This window comes from Strigops habroptila, chromosome 4 (assembly GCF_004027225.2).
Source record: "Strigops habroptila isolate Jane chromosome 4, bStrHab1.2.pri, whole genome shotgun sequence".
In the NCBI taxonomy this organism is placed as follows: Eukaryota; Metazoa; Chordata; class Aves; order Psittaciformes; family Psittacidae; genus Strigops; species Strigops habroptila.
In genome coordinates, this window is record NC_046358.1 from 81982479 (window position 1) to 82002191 (window position 19713).

General features: G+C 38.1%; 1 protein-coding gene across 3 annotated transcripts in view; it reads left to right on the forward strand.

Moving 5' to 3' along the window:
* The window catches only part of SDK1 (sidekick cell adhesion molecule 1), a 411662-nt gene that overhangs the window by 194888 nt on the left and 197061 nt on the right, over positions 1-19713 (forward strand). For all 3 annotated transcript variants that reach the window (XM_030484559.1, XM_030484561.1, XM_030484560.1), the window contains exon 6: positions 3017-3150. In XM_030484559.1, the coding sequence (XP_030340419.1) occupies positions 3017-3150 (134 nt within the window). The remainder of the gene's footprint in view (positions 1-3016; positions 3151-19713) is intronic.

Consider the following 19713-nt stretch of genomic DNA (forward strand, 5'->3'; position numbering starts at 1 on the left):
GGGTGCTCTGTGCAGCTGTTACGTATAAGTGGCTGCAACCCTGGTAAGGGCTGGGGCATGGGTCTGCAGATGGTTTAGAAACATTGGAATTAATGAGTCCCTTACAACGTGACTAATGGACTTTCCTGATGCACAAGGCTTAGGCTTGCTTTAAATAAAACTCCCAGAGTCCGCAGCCTGTGAAGGCTCGTGTCTTGCTCTCTACCTGTCTTTAGTTAATGAAATTGAAACATGCAATTTTTCACAGAACTATTAAGATATCAATAACTCATTGTGGGATTTGTAATCGAACATTAATTTGACTGTGTAATTGATGACCCCAGGGAGTTGTCTGCAGTAGTTGTTTTGTCTTCTAATTCTTTTTCTTTCTATACACATCAATATCAAACTTTTTGCACTATTTTGAACATGTGACTTATGTTTAGCCCTTCTGCACTGATATTTTTGGGTTCAAATGTATTTCTGTTCCTTTAACATTTAAAATTTACTCACATTTCACTCCCAAATGTTACATTTTGCTCACACTCCAATAAATATTAGTGTATTCTAATTTAAAATCCCATTGAATTTTCATCAATTTTCTTAATAAATACATTTTCCCTTTGCTTTTGATTAGTATATGAGTAGAATGGTTTAAAAGTCTAAAATTGCCAACTAATTTAATACAGATACCAACAGTGTGCATCTCACCAGTATTCAAGGCTCACCTTTAAAACTCTGGGTACACTTGCAGCTGCCATCAAAGGAGCCTGAATTATATCTCAGTATTTTCAAAGAGTCTTGTAATGCTGCTTTCTTTAGAACTAAAGTAGGAATGAATGTGAATGTCATTGTCTTTAATATTCAATTATTAGCACTTCATTTGAATTTTATCTTTATTTGCTTTATCAAGTATCATATTAATTGCATTTTATATCCCCACTCTAAATCTATCATAGTTTCTTTTGATTCATTTTCTAAGTCAATTAAGCTAGTACAGGTTTATTGAATAAAGGAGAAAAATAATACTGTGGGGTCTTTTTTTAGTAGTTTTTGTAATAAAAACTGTCAATAAAGATAATTTAAGCAGGATCTTTAGCTGACGTGTAATGACCAATTTTAAAGCTGAAGATACAGATATTTTTCAGGAGATTTTTATTTATTGGGGTCTAGAGCACAAGTCTGATGAGAAATGGCTGAGGGAACTGGGGAGGTTTAGCCTGGAGAAAAGGAGGCTTGGGGGGACCTTGTTGCTCTCTACAACTACCTGAAAGGAACATGGAGCGAGGTGGGTGTTGGTTTCTTCTCCCAAGTAACAAGCAGTAGGACAAGAGGAAATGGCTTCAAGTTGCTCCAGGGGAGGTTTAGATTGAATATTAGGAACAATTTCTTCACCCAAAGGATTGTCAAGAATTGGAACAGGCTGCCCGGGGCAGTGGTGGAGGCACCATCCCTGGAGGTGTTTAAAACGTGTAGGTGTGGTGCGTGGGGACATAATGCAGTGGTGGACTTGGCAGTGCTGGGTTAACAGTTAGACCTGATGACCTTAAAGGTCTTTTCCAACCTAAACAATCCTGTGATTCTATGATAGCATTATAGAGGTTCGGTGTGCTTTGTATCCACATTAGAAAATTGAAGGGGTATGAGTAAAATACGCATAGCCTTTGAACACTGCTGTGTTCTTACTGTAATTTTTTGTATCCCTCCTACATATAAAAACTAGTAGGAATGTGTGATTTCCCCTTTTGCTTTAATGATTTTTCAAAAGCAAAATAGTTGTGAATTATTAATGTTAACCACACCATGCCAGTGCAGGAGAATTCATTATTGATTGATTAGAGTATGAATACTTTGACTTAGAACTGACTTTTTGAGGTCTGTTAATGTATGAACTTGTTTCATCCAGTATAATAATTTTATATATTGTTTTGACCTCATGCTCAAAGATTTGACTAGTAGCACCGATGAACTCAATGTGGCTTCTCATCAAGTAACGCAAGTGAAGGTAGGAGTTTTTTGCTCCAAGTCTTGCATTCAGATTTTCAAGTTTGGGCCTGTCCCAGTCCACATTAGCGTCAGCTTTTCGCTCCCCAGGCTTTTTCTGGAACTTTTCATGTTCTTTCATTCTTATCTTGGTTTTCCTGTGTCCTGTTCAGTTAAGCCCTTAAATTTTTACATGTTATCTCAAGATTAAACATTTATCTCTATAGTCAAGAAAAAGACTATCTAATAGGTGTAAAATGCAAAGTAACCAACCTGGTTACGGAGCAAGTGGGTGATGCTGCCTACAAGGGAGTTAATAGATACATTTGTTATGTAGCAGCCCTGAGCAAGAATACACTTGTGTTACACAATGACATTTGTTGAGTCCTTCAGGCCTACACCTGTGCTAACTACAGAGTTGTGCTTTCCTTCCTGCTTTAAAGGAAAACTCTTCTCTCCTGTCTACACACAGGTCACCTCTGTGTATCAATTAGGCTCTAACTTGCTGATGGTCTTGTCTGTGATGCTGTGATAATTAGTGATGCCTTAAGTAGAGAAAGTTTACCCTCTGAGGTTCTGCTGCCGTTGATTTCTACTTTCTCTAGGTGTTGTTTCCTGAGTGCCAGTCTGTAATAGTCTAGCTTTCACATGTTGAAGGTTCTCAATAAAACTGACTTTGCAGCATACTGATATTTGCCAGGACTGTTGTGGGTTGACGGTTATGGGCAGGCTCTTAGTCTCTGTTGTCATTTGCCATTTCTTGTGTAACTTCTTATTCCCACTAAAACTGTTCTAGTTTCATGTGTTGGAGCTTTCTGCATGTCACCATAAACATCTTGCACAATCTAAGCAGAGAAAAGGCGTAGAGGCATAACAGATTTAAGTATTACCTGTGAATGTATTTGAAATTGGGCTGGTTTTTGTTCCCCCATGTCTTTATTTAGATGACCAGTGAATATCATATCAGTGTGTCAAATCTGAAGTGTTGTATGGTTTTTGCCTAGTGGGTACCATTCTTCTGGTTTCAAAGTGATCTTTTTTCCTTCCTAAACAGAGCCGTCACACTGGAGAATCAGCTGGTGATCCTTGCAACATCAGTGAACGATGCAGGAGGCTACTATGTCCAGGCAGTCAATGAAAAGAATGGGGAGAACAAGACAAGTCCCTTTATTCATCTCAGCATAGCAAGTGAGTATCCAAATTGTGGATAATACACTGTCATACTGAGGCTGCAGACAAAAGTCTGCCCTCACAAAATGAGCCTTGCTAACAAAGGATCAGATCTTTAGAGGTGGTCAACATTCCCTGCTTGGTTTGGAGTACATTGAACTCCTTGCGCGGTAAGAGGGACCTAAGAGAGTACATGCCCTCGACAGATCACTCTTAGAGCCTCTTGTCTAATGGTTTATTTTGTGCAAGGCAGGTACATGATGATGTCCCTCGCTGTTTGTTGTGAAATTGCGATCATAATTTCTTTTTAATGCAAGGGTTTATAATGTATTGTTTTCCATTGTGTGTAAGTAAACAAGTCACTCTTCTGAGTGCAAATTTATTTATGAGTCTATTCCCAGTCTATGGCATTATTTTTACCTGGAGCTATCACAGAGGCCCAGGGAACATGCATTTCATTGTTGCTACTTATTATTTTACATTGCGCAAATTGTATTAACGCCTCCCATTACCGAAGTACTCTAAGAGTAGATTTTATGGCAAAGGGGAGAGGAAGGCAGCAGAGCAATGGGGTCACAAAGATGACTGCACATTAAATAAACTAAGGTGCATATTCAGCAAAAATATGCATATCTCAATTATTGTAAAATGTTTAGTAAATGTGTTTGTAGTAAAAATTAATATTCCAAACATGTAGAATGGTTTCACTCATTTTCTGAGTGCATTAGGTCAAGGTGGTTTTAATGTAGCAGTGAGATAGGGAACATGTTAGTCTGTTGTGTGAATGTATCTGGTTTTAATTGTAGAGACAAGGAAGAGGTGGCTGGAGAAATTGTTGACACTGGCAGCTTTACTGACAGGCTGTTCTGTTGGTTTGGGCTTCTAGAAGATAAACCATTCTGTGATTCTGGGTTGGGAGAGACCCTAAACCACATCTAGTTCTAACCCCCCTGGGTTGGACCGGCAGGGCCACCTTCCACTAGACCAGGTTGCTCCAAGCCCCATCCAACATGGTTTTTAGGCAGGGTATCTGGCATATTGCTTTTGGAAATATGATTATGTTTTTAGAAGTTCATCAAAAACATTATGTCCCTGTGAAATGCTTAATTTCAATTAAATAGGATTTTTCTGCTAAAATTCCTAATCAGCTTTCAAGGAATGCTGTTCTTACACAAGCAATGGAAACCCTGTTAGTGGGATCAGGGGTCAAGAAGCTGCATGGCTTAACAGCCAGCAGAAGAGACAAACTTGTGTCTTCTTCCAGATACGTTTATAAACTAAATGAACTTCTCAGGTGGTTTTATGTGTATCTTTCTGAAGTGGAAACAATATTCCAAACCCACTTGTGAACTCTGGCTGTACTGTGGCACGTAGATTGTGAACATTATTATTTCTGACAGTATAAATAAGTTTAACACTTTAGTAATTTCATTTTTAAAGCAAATTTATATTGTTTGTATTATGTGACCAAGAATGTACTTACAACTTTAATTTCGTATCTTAATTAATGCTAGAAATAGTCTGTGATCATGCATGCATAACGAGTGCTATGCAAAGCAGAAGGTAATATGGGCATATGGAATAGCAAACACTTCAAAATGTGTACAGACTTGATAGCATGAATGCAAAGTCTCTCTGGAACATGAAAACCAGGAAAGATTAAATGGATAACAGGAGATGAAGAATGAGGAAAGACAGAAAGCCAAAAATGGATCTGTTTGTTGAAATGAACGTTAGCCAATAAGGTTTTTGGTATCTTGCTATCTTGGATTGTTCATGCTGTAAGTATGTGGAAGAAAGGCACTGGCTGTAAGGCATTACATTGTCTGTAAAGAAAATGATTAACGTGGTCTAGTGTGAGGTGTCCCTGCCCATGGCAGGGGGGTTGGAACTAGATGATCTTAAGGTCCTTTCTGACCTTAACTATTCTGTGATTCTGTGGTCATTCTGATCTTTGATCTGAGGAAGAAACACATGTGAAACAGATTGGTAAAGGTACATCCAGCTACGGATACCACATCGAGTTGTCATTCGTCAGGTGATAAGAGTGACAGCACTTGTCATTTTCCATTAGGACATTATAAAACTTAAAAACAGTTTAATCAAAATCAAATAAACCACAAGTAAAATGAAATATCCAATCTCTGTGTAAGTAGATTAAATATTAATTATTGAGTACAACCTTGCTACATGACTCAGCATGCATATCGCCACTTTCAGCTGAGGGCAAAAGGAAAACAAAACCTGTAGATAATTCCCAGGGCAGTCATCCACTGAGAACAGTGTTAGATATGCACAGCTTGTTATTCCTTGAAGGATATCGGTGTCAGACTTGCTCCAGCCTGTATGAAACGATTTTCAGAAGGCTGTAATCTGTCCTGTTCTGGTCCGAAACACAAGACTGACAGAGAAAGGTATAGCCCTGAGTTAAGCAGGAGATGAGTTATAGGGCCTTACATAGAATCATAGCATGAACTAGGTTGAAAAATATTGCAGATTAAAGTCAATGTTAAATTGTGGCTGAAAGTAAATGGAGTTTGAGAGACATCTGGAAAAGACACTAAACTGTCCTTCAGTTAATAACTATATTTGATACCTGTTGCATAAGATCTGAGGATGTTGAGCATGTTTCAAAAATACGGTCTGAAAGCCTCGATCACGATGAATTCTGTAGTAGAGCTCTGAGTATTAAAGGTAAAGACATTCTGTTTCTTGACAGCCTAACCTACAGTTCATTGAGTCCCAACCAGCGTCAAGTCTTACATCCACCCGTCGCCCCTGATGACAAACATAACACATGGAAGTTGGAAAACAGCTTCAAAAAGAAGCCTTCCAGCTTGTCTGTGTGGCTTCTGCTGTGCTTGGGTTTGCTTTTCTTTATGTTCTGTGTTTGGTCAGGCATTGAAAATGAAGGCATGAGAATGTCTGGGCTTCATGAAGATTAACAGACCTTTAGGACATCTTGGTGTTCTCGGATACATACCCAGTATACATTACTGAAATGCTTCATTCCTTAAATACACGTTGCACTGAAAGATGTTTTAGCCAGTGGATATGGTCACTCTGTGAAGGAGATCCAAATATTGATCAGTGTTTTCCCCTAACAGCCGAGTACCTGGTGTGGTTAAACACTGGTGTTCTCTGTGCCTGCCCTCTAAAACCATGTGTCTTAATTTGAAAGTCCAGGTCACAGCACAAGGTCCTGTCCAACTATGCTTGAAAACAATGGTCGTGTCTTTCAAGTGGGTATGTTTCCACTGATTTCAAGGGTATTAGATCATCTCTGAGGTGACAGGCTCCGTGAAATGATGTCCAACAGGCAGTATAATGGGGAATAACGTCACGTCTGATATTAGTATGAGATGTCATAAATTAGTCCTAAATTTAAAATGTTTTAAAATCATTTTAATTGTGTGCTACACTAATGAAAATCTTGGCTTTTTTTTATTATTTAACCATATGTCCAAGCTTTCATGTAAATAACACAAAATTTTGGCTAGGAACATCGAGAAGTCTGAAAGTCAAAAATTTGGCAACAGTAGTAGTAACAAAACTCAGTTTGCTTTTTGACACTAATACATCACTTACTCCCTGTTTAAAAAGTCACTATTACTGTTTTGGAGGATTTCAGTATTAACTCCATCACTGGCACTTCCTAATTTAACCAGAAAGTTGTGAGAACTAATCTATCGCTGAGTTGTTACAACCTTCTTAGATGTAAATACTGTTTTTTCAATAAACAAGTGAGAAATCCTTAATGTTCTTCCCAATTTCTATCTAGTCAACAATAGATTTGATGACAGTATCTTAAATTGATCCTTCATTCTTTAGGCTTTTTCTTCTGTGCCCGTTCTCCTGCAGCCAGCCGTACACTGCAGCACAGATGGTCTGATCTCTTCTTAAGGACTCTGGCCTGTCAGGGGAATGAAGTGACATACTTTTGATCTTACCATTGTTGGCAGGACACGTAAAGATCAAGCGTTCATTAAAGCAAGGCCATCATAAAACTCTTACTTCTTTTTTTCGGGAAAAGAGGAGCAGGGGTGTTAAGAGCTTGTTACTGAAACCGTAGGGATTTCTAGTTTATAACTCAGGAGTTTAAGAAGTATTTTTCTTATTGCTACAAGAAGCTGGCTGAGGTATGTACCCCAATGGACGCAATATGTGTTCTTGTTACTTTATTACATGACATGGCAAGACTCTGGTGCCACTTTAGAAGTTTGAAAAGCCCTGCTGAGATTTTTCTATTAATAACTTCAATGCAACACTGTTGGCCCAGTCTTAGAAACTTTTAACAGGATGTACTTATATTTCTGAGTTTAGTTGAAGTATTTCATGAAAAAAAATCACAAGTGTCTTGCAGTAAGTGATTTAAATGACAGGTTTGCAAAAGGTGGGTATGTGTAAGCTGTTGTGACAGCTTAGATGCTCCTGCTTCAATTGGTTTTGCAGCGCTAATCGTCTGGAACAGCAATTCAGGGCCTTGCTGCTGGACCTTCTCGTTAAGCTGTGAAATATTGAGATGCATGTCACTTGAATGGATTTATTAGTAAATTAGGTAGCCTCAAGATCTCCTCATAACACCAGCAGATACAGAGTGTTCTGCAGACTGACATCTCTTTCTGATGCAGGCTTTTTGAAAGCAGAAAACAAGATTGATGAAAACTTTCCAAACCTCACCAGCCAGCGTTTTTGAGGAGTCAAAGATAATAAAGCAAATTATCATTTAACAAAGATAAATCTTCCCCTTGAGCACTGCCAATGCTTAAAAAAAAAAAGAAGTAAAAAAAAAATAAGTTGGGGACTGAAAATTAAACTCCTGGCTTGGCTGCTTTGCAATTAGTTTAAAATAGGAGGATGTCGTGTTCTGCCCACCTTCGACTTGCAACTATTCTGTTACAGCAGACATTGACATGAAGGTAAATAAGTTCTGTTTGTCTCTGGTTGGCATCTGTTTTGTTCTTCAATTTAACCTATCAAAGCATAAATTTCACAGAAGGGAAGAGTCCCATTTCACACTTGCAAGGTACTGATATTGCACTGAAATTTTGTTGTTTGTTTTCCTATTCTAAAGAAAGGTTCTCATGATGGCACAAGATGTTTAGGTCACTTTCCGTGTCTGTAAAAACGAACTATTCTTTATGTTGATAGGGAAGAAAGTGGGGGGGGAGAGTACCATGTTACCCGTCGGTGTATTTGGTAGAATATCACTTTTGACATCCTTTTGTTAAGCAGATAAGTTTTCAGAAGATTCTGAGCAGACATCTTCTTTTCTGGAAGAGAGCATTTCACTAATACAGTTTTTCATATTAACCATCAAGGTTTGTTCAAGTCCGCAAATGTTGAGGATCCTTTGTGGATACGTTTGAAGCATCCTGCTGCATGAATTTTTCATAGGTAGCTCCAGCTTTCAGGTGTAGGCAGGGAAAAAATGAAACGGAATGGGCTGGCACCCCCAGGGAGTAGATATTCCTGTTCTGAGGTCAGATTCACACAGGCTCTGTAAACTTGCCAGGCGGCTTTTAGTTCATACCAGGGGAATTCACTTCCCTTAGCCTCTCTGGGTCAGTGCTGCTGAGGTGAAATTAGTGCTTCAATGATGCTGCTTTTTCTTTGGTGCGGTAGAAGGAGGAATATGGAATGAAATGAAATTGTCTTTCTGTGCCACGATTGTACGTGATTGCCTGAGATTCCATCCAAATACTGGGGAAGTCCAGCGCAGCACAGCTCAGCCCTCTGTGTGCTGGCTCTAAGTCACTTTTTGGAATAATAACATTGCTTTCCCATTTTCTGTATCTATTCTTTTTTGCTTTCTCTTTGTCAAGCAGAACTTCCAGAAAGGATACCCCAGTGCTTGTGTCGTGTGTGGTTTCCTGAGTAAATGTGTGCCTCTCACTTTGATGGTCACTTAACATTCTTTTGTTAATTTGAAGGAGACTGTAGAAGTGCTTGGGATTTAAAACTGAACCTGAAGAATAAATTGTGTGTAAACACCATCTGTAATATCCTGACAAAATACTGTCTTAGTGGGTTTTTTCCTGCAGTTCTAGCTCTGATCTGCTCTAATGCTTAAGGGCATAAATTTTGAAACAGGGATCTTTGTTTCTTCTTATTGGGAGAATAGATTGAGTACAACTTAACTGTGCTTTTGAGAGAGATAAATATGTCTTTATTTAAGTCAAATGCATTTCAGTAACAATCACAGCTAGAACAAAAAGGTCTAAATTGAGTTAGTGTTGAAGATTTGGTTTTGATATATTGGAACAAATGTTAGTTTAAGCTGTATCCAGAGCTAGGAATTCCTGTGGAGGTTGATATTCTTAATGGTTTATCTTATTATTTACTGCAAAAAGGATACTGTATTGTGGTGTAGAATCATTTTTACACGCATTATAAAGGACTAACAGAGATGTTGAAGATTTATCAGCATTCTTGGACTCCAAATTTCATTGTTGGGCTTTTCGCCTTTTTTCTTAAAGCTTCAGCCAGATCTTCTGCAGAATTCTCTACCTTTCTTGTCCTTAAAGGAAAACTTTCCTCACTTTAACTGTAGTGATATAGAAACTTGTGGATAAAATGGTAGATTGCTAAACTACAGGAATAATAAAGATGAGCCAAGAAACCTCTGTGGAACCATGAGCTATTTTTTTGGCTTTGCCACAGAATTCTGTCAGTGATCTTTCTGATAAACAGAAATATTGATTGGTCTCCCATATCTTTTCCCCCTGGGCTGTTTTTGGTTATTACTGCCACATATGGTGCACTCTTGCATCTGCTGCAGCCTCTGTCCCAGGCAACTAGCGTCTCCTCTGCTAGTGGCTTTTTGCAATGGAAAGATACTAAAATAAACTTTCTGTAAGATTTTTTTTCATTCTTATTATTAAAGAGGACTTAAAACCACCAAAATCAGCATAAACCTTATTTGAATATCTGTCAATTTTCATCATGTTGCCTCCGCAAATGTAATAAAGCTTTAAATATGTGGTTTATGGAAAAAGTAGTTCCTTTCCTCCCAACAGCAATGCTAGAACACTATTGCTATGGGGACTCATTACTGGCTGGTTGAAGCTCAGGAAGTGCACCCGAGTTGAGTGTACGTTCCATTGGCATATGTGCATACATTATGCATATAGCTCTGAAAAAAATGGCAAATGCTAAAGTTTCTATAATCTAATTTATTATTTTAACATAGTTTCATGTTACACTTGTCTGTTTATACAAGGTTTGGGTTTATGTGCCTGCAAGAGATCTGGAATACATACACACTCTCTCAAAATGCTGGGTTGTCTCCTAAACCCTTTATTTATATCTGACACATGCAATTAATCTCTCCCTATCTCTAATCACTTTTGCTATTACATTCATTGGAGTGATTTGTATCCTATCTCTGTCACTGCTGTGTAATTGATATGTGGAGATAAGAGATTCTTAGAGGACACAAACAAGGAAAAGAGAAAATTGAATTTACCTCGCAATCATTTTATAAAATGTGACATACATCAATTATACATGCCAGCCAGGAACATGCCATCTTGAACAAACTGCGGGGATTTGTTGGAAGACCAACATAAGAGAAATGCCAGAAAACTTTTCTGGTCAGAAAAGTATTGCTCAATCTCACTGATTCACCTACAGTACTTTAAATAATACTTCAGATTTTACAAAGGAAGCATAATTTTTGGTCAGTGTTTTTCTTCAGTCAGTCTTGTGCTATAATACACTAACATGGAATAAGATGAAAGAGAACTGCTGAAATAAACATTGGTTTGGTCAGACATAAAAAGATGATGTTGGTTACTGAAGATTGAATCATCTTTCATGGGCAAAAATGGTGAAACTGGTAGTCCAATTCCAACTTCACTGCATTCTGCCACACAAATATTTCTACTTAGTTTCTCTTTCCTATTTCATTGCAGTGAGAAGTGAGCTGATTTTCTCACTCTTGTTTAAATACTTCCTACTCATGTTTAGTTCTAATTGTGGGTGTGAAAGTAATAGTTCCTGTGTGCTTTTAAATAGCGCTTTGAGATCTTTAAAAAGTTTTTAAATATGTAATATTTATAAATGATAATATTGTAAAAATTAACATCTACTATAGAGATAAATCATATGGTAGCAGTAGCAGTAATGGAAATCATAAACCTCAGAAGATTTAAATCAAGCACCATCATATGTTGGCCACTCACTGGGCCTGCAGGACTGGTGAACAGTCCTTTTCCCTGGACATGTTTATTTCTTTATCGTGCACACCCAAGATAAATCACACCTTCTAAAAACTTCCAGAGGAGACACAAGCACAGTGATCTGTAGGCCTTTGAGAAGTGCTTTGTGTTTCAGTTTATGTGAGTATCGTGATTCTGAAACTTTAAAAGGAAGAGCTACTAGAGACTCACATATCAATTCACCCCTTTTGAACGTTACCTTTTGATCTCTTGAGTCCTGTTCTGCTGTGCCATACTGCTGGAGTATTCTAAGGGGCTGACTTCAAAGCTTTTGCTTTGTTTCCCATCTTTACCCAGTTGGATGTATTTTTATTGATAGGATTAGGGCTCTCTCTTTCGTTTAGAAAATAGGTAATTTAGGAGCTATTTGATTGTGTTCTTTAAATTGTCATTGTATCAGGCAAGCTTGAAATGCCTTATAAACAGTATACATAAGGAATAATAAATATGCTCAAAACAGATGTTTAATAGAATATCTTTGGCACTTACTCAGTTACTGCAAAACCCTGAACATATCCTAAAGATTGTGTTACACATGCTAAATGTCTACATGGCAAAACTGCCTCCCCAGCATATTTACAAAAGCCAATTTTCATCTCAAGCTTTCACAAAGACATTGTTGCTTCAGGGTTATCATTTTTAAAGCTCTTCATATTAAAGATGTTTTTAATTTCTTCTCAATACATGTCACAGAACAAGAAAATGGAATGAGGATGGAAACCCTCACTCGTCTGTCTCATCATTCTGCCAGATAAATTTGATTTGCCTAGTGCTGAAAGTGCAGACAATAGCCTGCATATGAACAGTGATTGCAGCTACAAGCGAAGCACTGGGGAGTCAGGACATGCAAGATTCAAGGTCATCTGGAAAACTTTAAATGTTATTCTTTGCATAGACACATGGTGATAAGGTGTTAGATTTGGTTGTTGCTGTTTTGCTCAGTAGACAAGATGGAAGTTACTTATTTATACACTGCCCAACTAGGTTTGGGGTTTTTTTAAATCAAGTAACCAATTTTTGCCCAAATTTTAACAAAAAATTAGTATTGGAAATCTTCTTAGATTTTAGGGCGGACTTGCAGAGAATTTAAAAGTAATACAGAATAATTGGAACTTCCTACTCTGTTTGTAGCAGGGAGGGAAACTCAAACTTGACTGTAACCTGGGTCGCTTCACCTGATGTATGTAAAAGCTGCATCGATTTCTTGTCCACTTGGTTGTACCGTGGGAGCTGTAAATTGCCAGTCCAGGACGTTCATTATCCCTTGGTTTTGTACTGCTCAGTTTCACATATTGTCATTTGCCTCTGGGGAGCGGTTCAACATCAGAGGAATCCAAGTTCTGATTTCCCCCCACTCCCTGATGGACTGTGCTGAAAGGTGATAGAAATGCTGATTTCTTTTCATGTGCAAACTACTGTCTCCACTTTTAAGCCCCTTAAAAATAATCCATAATCCAAAACTCTGCCTTTTTATGGTGGATAAATCATTTTAGCTATGGAATGTGGGAACAAAGCTGCAACTCATATAATCTGGGAGAACACTGCTGTTAAATAGTGTCTCTTTAAAGGACTGCAAGCTTTCTGAGATAAAAATGAAGGAATACCACAGCCAGGAAGGTGAACGCAATGTCCTGGTCTCTAAGGCCCTGTTTCTGCAAACTTGCTATTAAATTTGTCCACCTATGTTTGCTGTTAAATATGTTTGCAGGCTGAGAATGAGTAGCTTACGGCCGTTGTGTGTGGGGAAAATACTGTGGTGGACAGTGTGTTGCATGAAGAAGGAAAAAGAACTTGTGCTTGGTGGTTCTATTTATTCCCCACTTGTTCCTTATGCACTAAAGAGGGATAAAATGAAAAGCTTGCTTATTTACTCCACATTGGCTCTATTTCAGTTTGCTCTGCAAAGCCACGTGCTCATAAACCTGGGTTGGTAAAGACAGTGAAGGCTTAGAAAGCTGGTGATGTTGTATCTTCTGTAAATGGTGAGAAAGAAACTGCTCACCCAGTGCTGCCTTCAGCTATCCTTGTGGATCTTTCAGATCTCTGTGAGTGATACTGTCATAGCTATTAAAGAAAGTAATTGGTAGTGAGTGATTAAAATTGCAGATGGCCTTTTCAAGGTGATTATGAATGTTAAATCAAGTCTGTAAAAGCTAGCTAAAAAGGCCCATGAAACTGAAAAGGGAATATGCTGAGGATGATCGCATAAAAGGAGGATCTGGCAGGATGCTATGCTCATCCAATCCCCCACCAATCAATCAATCAACAAAAATACCACAAGAAGCAAAATAATTCAAGTGGACTTACTGTATAAAAGGTGGTGGAACTAAATACCTGCCGCCTTAGACTGTAAATCGCATTGTGCAGAGAACTTACTGCATCTCACTCCTCTTTTATATAGAACATTATTCCAGGTCCATTGCTCTCGTCGTTGAGCAGTGACAGGTCTACAAAGTCCCCTGTGCAATGCAATGTTGTGTCATTAACAGTGATCTTTTCCTGTTCTTTTCCAATTGTATGTGATTATGACAAATGTTCCTTTCCACATCGCCCTGGAACAAGGCCAAGAAATACTGTGGAGTGACTTAATTTCATTTGGTGATCTTTATCTCGCAAAGCAAAGGTTATGCGGGAATCTTTTTAGCTGAAAAATCTAAGCTTCATTTTGTTCCATAATTTAAAATGGGAACTTCAGGTGCAAACAAAGATAAAGGTAGAGAAAACTCAAAAATTGAATGGCTTCATTTTGAGCCCTGCTTACTTACATGTGTATTTTAATGCAAGTGCAAAGAGCTTTCACATGTGTCTAAATAGCTTGTGAACTTAGAGCCTGAGGGTTTTCTTCTTGTGCATATTGTGATTATAGACTCATCACTTTTAGACTGATTTCATGCTTTCATGCAAAATAATTTTGTATGGTTGCTTATATTTCAGTGTATTATTGTATTGATCTCAAACTTCACGCTGACCTATCTAATCTGCTCTTAAACTGTACAACACTATGGGATTTATTGTGAAGATTCATATAAACATGTTTTGCAGTTATTGTTTATTAACTTTGGTGTGATGGGATCATTTGTTTAATCATTTGAGAAGCTCTTTCCTCTTCAGATAATATTTCTGCTGACCTGAATTTTGTGGTCATTGTAATGTTAGCAGTTATGTTGCATATTGATTCTTCATCTAAATTAAGATTCTTTTACTTACGGATACTCCCTTGGTAAACTTAGTAGTGAATTCTGCTTGTACCAGTACTATAACACTCATCTCTGACCATATTGGTTTAGGAACTGGTCTGTGGCTTCCTTGAGTAAAACATTTTTGCCATGCAAGTGTTTTGTAAAGTACATAGCATCATAGAATGGTTAGGGTTGGAAAGGACCATTTATTATTGGTTCATTGGTAGTCAATGTAGCAGGCATGGTTTTTTAAAGGAGAGGTGGTCTAAACAAAAATGCTGAGCATTTCCCGTTAACTCTAAAAAGATGATTTCCACCTTGTAATGCAAATAGAAAATACTCAAGAAGCTATAAGGAATTAAAAAAGGTGGGGTTTTTTTTCTATCAAAAGAAGCAATGAATTAGAATATAACAATATTATATTTTTCCGCCCTCAAGATGACATGTAAAGTTTAACTCTTCAAGTGTCTTGTATGAAATACAATCACAGTAAATTTGGCAGGCTGTTTGAAATTGAATGCGTCTTGATAGACTTTGGAGTATCAGTTGGCACTTTGCTTTTTAGAAAGGATATTGATTCCTGTTTTATATATAATCGATATGACATGTTGCAGCTCTGAGGGCCTGGGAGCCTTTGAAAACTGGTTCAATTGGCCCCGTCATCAGCAAGCACAAAGACTTGCGTTAGATGTGATGAGGAGGGGAAGACTGCCTTCGACTAAATTGTACCTGACAGATCTGGTATGTTCATCAATGAAGAGGGCAGTTTGCACTTCATAGGCTAATGAGGAGAAATGTTATGGAATCTGGCAGACCTTTTTGGACCGCCAGAGGAGTGACTGCTCAATTCCTATCTTGAGTATAATGCAGAGTTTATTTTGAAGATTGGATGGTTACACATTTTGCTTGGAGCTTGTAGTGTCGATACCGTGCCATTATCAGTGCCACAGAACCAGTCAGCCAGGCTACTTGATGAGGGTTTTTTTCCATGGTTTAGAGATGGAAAAAGCAGTGTCATTTTGTAATTTCTCAGGAAAATCTTTCTTTACTAGACTGTTAGAAATGCTTTCAAAGGGTGTTTGTGGTGGAAGAAGTGGCAGACCTCTGACTAGTGTAGCAGCATGAGATGCTGTAGCGTATGTGCTCGCAAAGGAGAGGGATGAAATAACAGTTTATCTAGTGTTTATGGCTAGCAGATGCAGGTAGATAGCGTTTGTCTTCGTTAATTCTTTACATAGCAGAGGAGGTGTTTTTAATTTTGTCAAAATATTTCTGTGTTGTGAAACATAAAACATACAAGTTCTGAATTTGGTGTGAATAACGACCAAGCTGTTTTCCTGTCAGCCTTTGCAAGCACTGTTTCTTTAAGGCAGCTTCTTTTCAGAGCTGTGTTTTGCTACTTTTAAAGCTGTAAGGCTATTTCCTAGAAAAGGAGACTGTGTGTTTGAAGTAGAGGTTTATGAAGTCAGCAGACAGCACTTTATTGCAATAATCTTTAAAAGACTGGGGTTTAATGAGTTGATTATCCTGGTTTAGTTTTGTGTCAATCAGGTACTTCAGTTTCTCTTTGTAATGCCACAAGCAACCTTGATGACTTCTCAGTATCCTAAAAGTATTTACACATGCTTCATGCCACCGTATCCCAGTGGAACAGAAAGTACAAAACTCATTTGTGTACTAATGCTGAAGATACTGCGTTTGTGATAAATACTTACCTTTAACTGGGTGGTGTTAAAGTACACATCAGAAGTGAATATGGTTTACCTAAGTAATATTTGTGAGGTAAAAGTTTGTCAGTCATATCTTTTATTAAGCATTTTCAAAGGTAAATTTAACCTCCCTGGTGCAGCGTAAGCTGTATGACATATAGGAAGGTTTGTGAAGGGGTGCAAGCAGCAAACGTGGCTGTGCAGGTGACCCTTTGGACTCCAGAAGAAATGGTGGCTAGAAAAACATTGGCCTGCAGTCATATGGCTCAGAAATTTAGCTCATTTTACCATCCCATTATGTTTTTCTGGCATAGATATTAAAAAAGGGGGGGGGGAGGAATACAGTTATTGTAGACTCTGTGTGTTGTAAAGAATAGGACGCTTTATAAAATCTTTCAGCTTTTGATATAGGGCAGAAGCCCCCTTTTTCTTTTTTTAAGGGTACAATGGTGTGGTTTATGTGGTCTCCAGATCCTTAACCGCAGTGGTTTGTGGTTAGCATGAGGTAGAAGTGAGCTGAATTGAACAATCAATTCAAAAGGCAGAGAGGCTTGCATCAAAGTTGTCTTATACTTACTCCATCCTCTGCAAATTCAGCAATATGAGAGGAGGGGGCTTGCCTTTAGGGCCAGACTTGTTCCTTTTGATGAGGCCTTAAGAACAATGTAAGATATATCTCAGTTTCATCCTTTATCACCACGGGAACTTTAAAATCCATGTTTCAGGAAGGAATCCTGGGTAGCAGCCTCTGGAAAATATGCAGAGCTCACCAAAACTGCATGATAGGTACTATAAAAGTCTCAATGGAAAGTGCAGATCCTGATTCAGGGAAGGAGTGCACTGAATCACAGAGACATGGATGGGTTTGAATGCATTGCTTCCACCAGGTTGTAATCACAGTTTTATGAGCTTTGCAGAAGATGGGGACAGGTTTTGGGGGTTTCTTCACTAATATATATATTTTTTCCCTACCCCCCAAGAATATATTGCATGCAATCCCTTCAGAAATTACAAAGTCAGCTTAGGAAAGAATAAGAATCCTAAATCACAGCAGGTTACTCTTGTAAGTAATTCTCATTTTGCCTTTATGCTCTGATTTTACCAAATAGTGAGTTTTGAAAACAACATAACCCAGTTGTTCATGCAGTTAAGGATTTATGGGAATATGTTTCTCATTCACAAGGGGAGTGTGTGTGTGTGAATTGGGTTTTTTCTCTTACAATATGCCACCACGATCCTGAGGTAATTCAGAGATTGATTTGTAAAACATTCTGAATCAATTACGGCTTTAATCAACAAGCAGCAAACTTCAGATGGCTCGTGGACTAATTTTACCATCTCCCATCAACATGAACCTAAGCTGGAAAAAGAAAACAATTAAGGGGATGTAATTATCTGTCCTGATTACTGAATTAGAAGAGTTTGTGTTTATTCCATCGCTATGTAAAAAGAAGGCTGCTTTGAAAAACAATTTGAGGCAGCTACTAAATTGCCAGGGGTTTGCAGGGGGTGATGTAGATGTTTGGTAGGACAGGTTTGGAAGAGGTTTGTAGACAACAAATGTCATGAGTACTGTGTATCAAGCTTTGGAGGCTGTTGCCTGGCAGCTCTGTAGTGTACTACGCAACATCTAGTGCTGAGAGTATTTTTCTTCCCTGTGCTTAAAATGAGTTTGGATTTTCAAGGCAGAATCTCATCTACAGCTGCTTGTCTGAGCATATATCAGGTGCTTATATCTAGTGATCACAAAAAAACTACTTGCAATTTCTGGAAGCCTGAAATTAATGTTTAAGTTCCCATATAATGACAAGCTTTCTAGAAAGCGGGGTTGGAAAAGCATCTCTGCATGATCAAACTGTCTGATTATCCTGAGGTGGTATCTTCCTGCCACTGAGTAGAACTGCTTGAAGTTACTGGTATTTTGCTTGACTTCAAATGAGAAGAGCCTATAAAAACATACCAGACTTATTACATAATTCTTTCTCAGACCACACTTTGAGTTTGGTAGGCTTTTTATTTTCAGCTTAGAGAGGTAAAGACAGATTTGTGACAGACCTTTCCTTACCCTTTATATCATCCCAGATCTGATCAGAATCCACAAATTGCATAAAACCTCTCATAAACCCTTAGCTTACCACCGTGGTGTCATTTCTGTTTGAATATTTAGCAGAACGTTAATCCTGACATATTTAGCTGCCACACTGAAGGATTGTTGCTGCGTTCTGTGCAAAGTTCAGAATAAATGGCCACAACTCCAGTGAGTTACAGGTCAATTACAGTAATTGGAAGGAAAAGTAAACAAGGACCCTTGGTAGTCTCCAGCAGGATACCTCTATATTTTATTAATGAGCAGTAAACAAGCCTGTCACCAATCACTGATGTTGAAAAATATGCCATATAACTTACTCCTATAAAGGGTTTTATTCCTACATAGTGTATGTGTCTCTTGGTAGTACTGGCTTTATTAAATACTGTTGAACAAAATCTGGAGTCGAGTGAGATTAAAACTGTCTCCTTAAGAAAACTGTATTTAAGCAGCAAGAGATAAGGCTGCCTCATCCCCATTTACTTTACAGAAGGCTGCTTTTATGGTGTTGGTGCTACTCAATTAATGGCTTACTATATTTTGAAACTTAAGTTATGTTGTTATGGAATAAACTAAAAGTACAGTCAGTGTACAAATACAAATTACATCCTATCTGCTAGAACACACTAGTATAGAGGCCCAACCAGTCTCTCATTTACATGATATCACGTAAATTAGAGTTTAATAGTATTGTAATTTATGCAGATTTAATAAATATATTTGACTTTCAGAGCAATAAAATGGGTTATGGCATTATCAGAGAGGTAATTATTACTGGTGGTGTCTGCTGCATTTCATTTTTAAATTAAGAAAATCCATAATGATAGGTATGTTGGAGAGAAATATATGATGCTTCCTAAGGACCCTTAGTGTTAATACTCTGTTAATTCAGTACTGTACGCTACCTAAAGTTGCTGGGTTATGTTGCTTGTGGCAGGATCCTCCATGAACACCACCTTCCTCTTCAGAGACAAGAAATAAGTGTACTTATGTTATTTGCCTTTGTTACCTAGTCTTGCTAGAGAAGTAAGTAAATTTTTGCAAGGAAGAGTCTTTGGAGATACTCAGGTTGCCAAAGCCAGGGCAGGGCAGGAAAAGAGAAAATGACTTTCTTCTTCTGAACAGTGTGATATTCTGAAGAGTCACATATTTCTGCAGGTAGAAGACATTACAAGTTGCTTTAGCTGTATAAGCTTACAGAGTGCAGCAGGACAGATACCATCAGCGTTGGGTTTCCTTGCACGGCTTCACAAAATCTAACAGAGCACTTGTTTAAAGCTGGGAATTCGTTGCATTTGTGGAATGTGGTGTAGAGTGCTGAAAATGTGAAGATTAGGCCATGGGCACATATCTAGGCTTACATTAACATATCCCCCGAAGAAGAC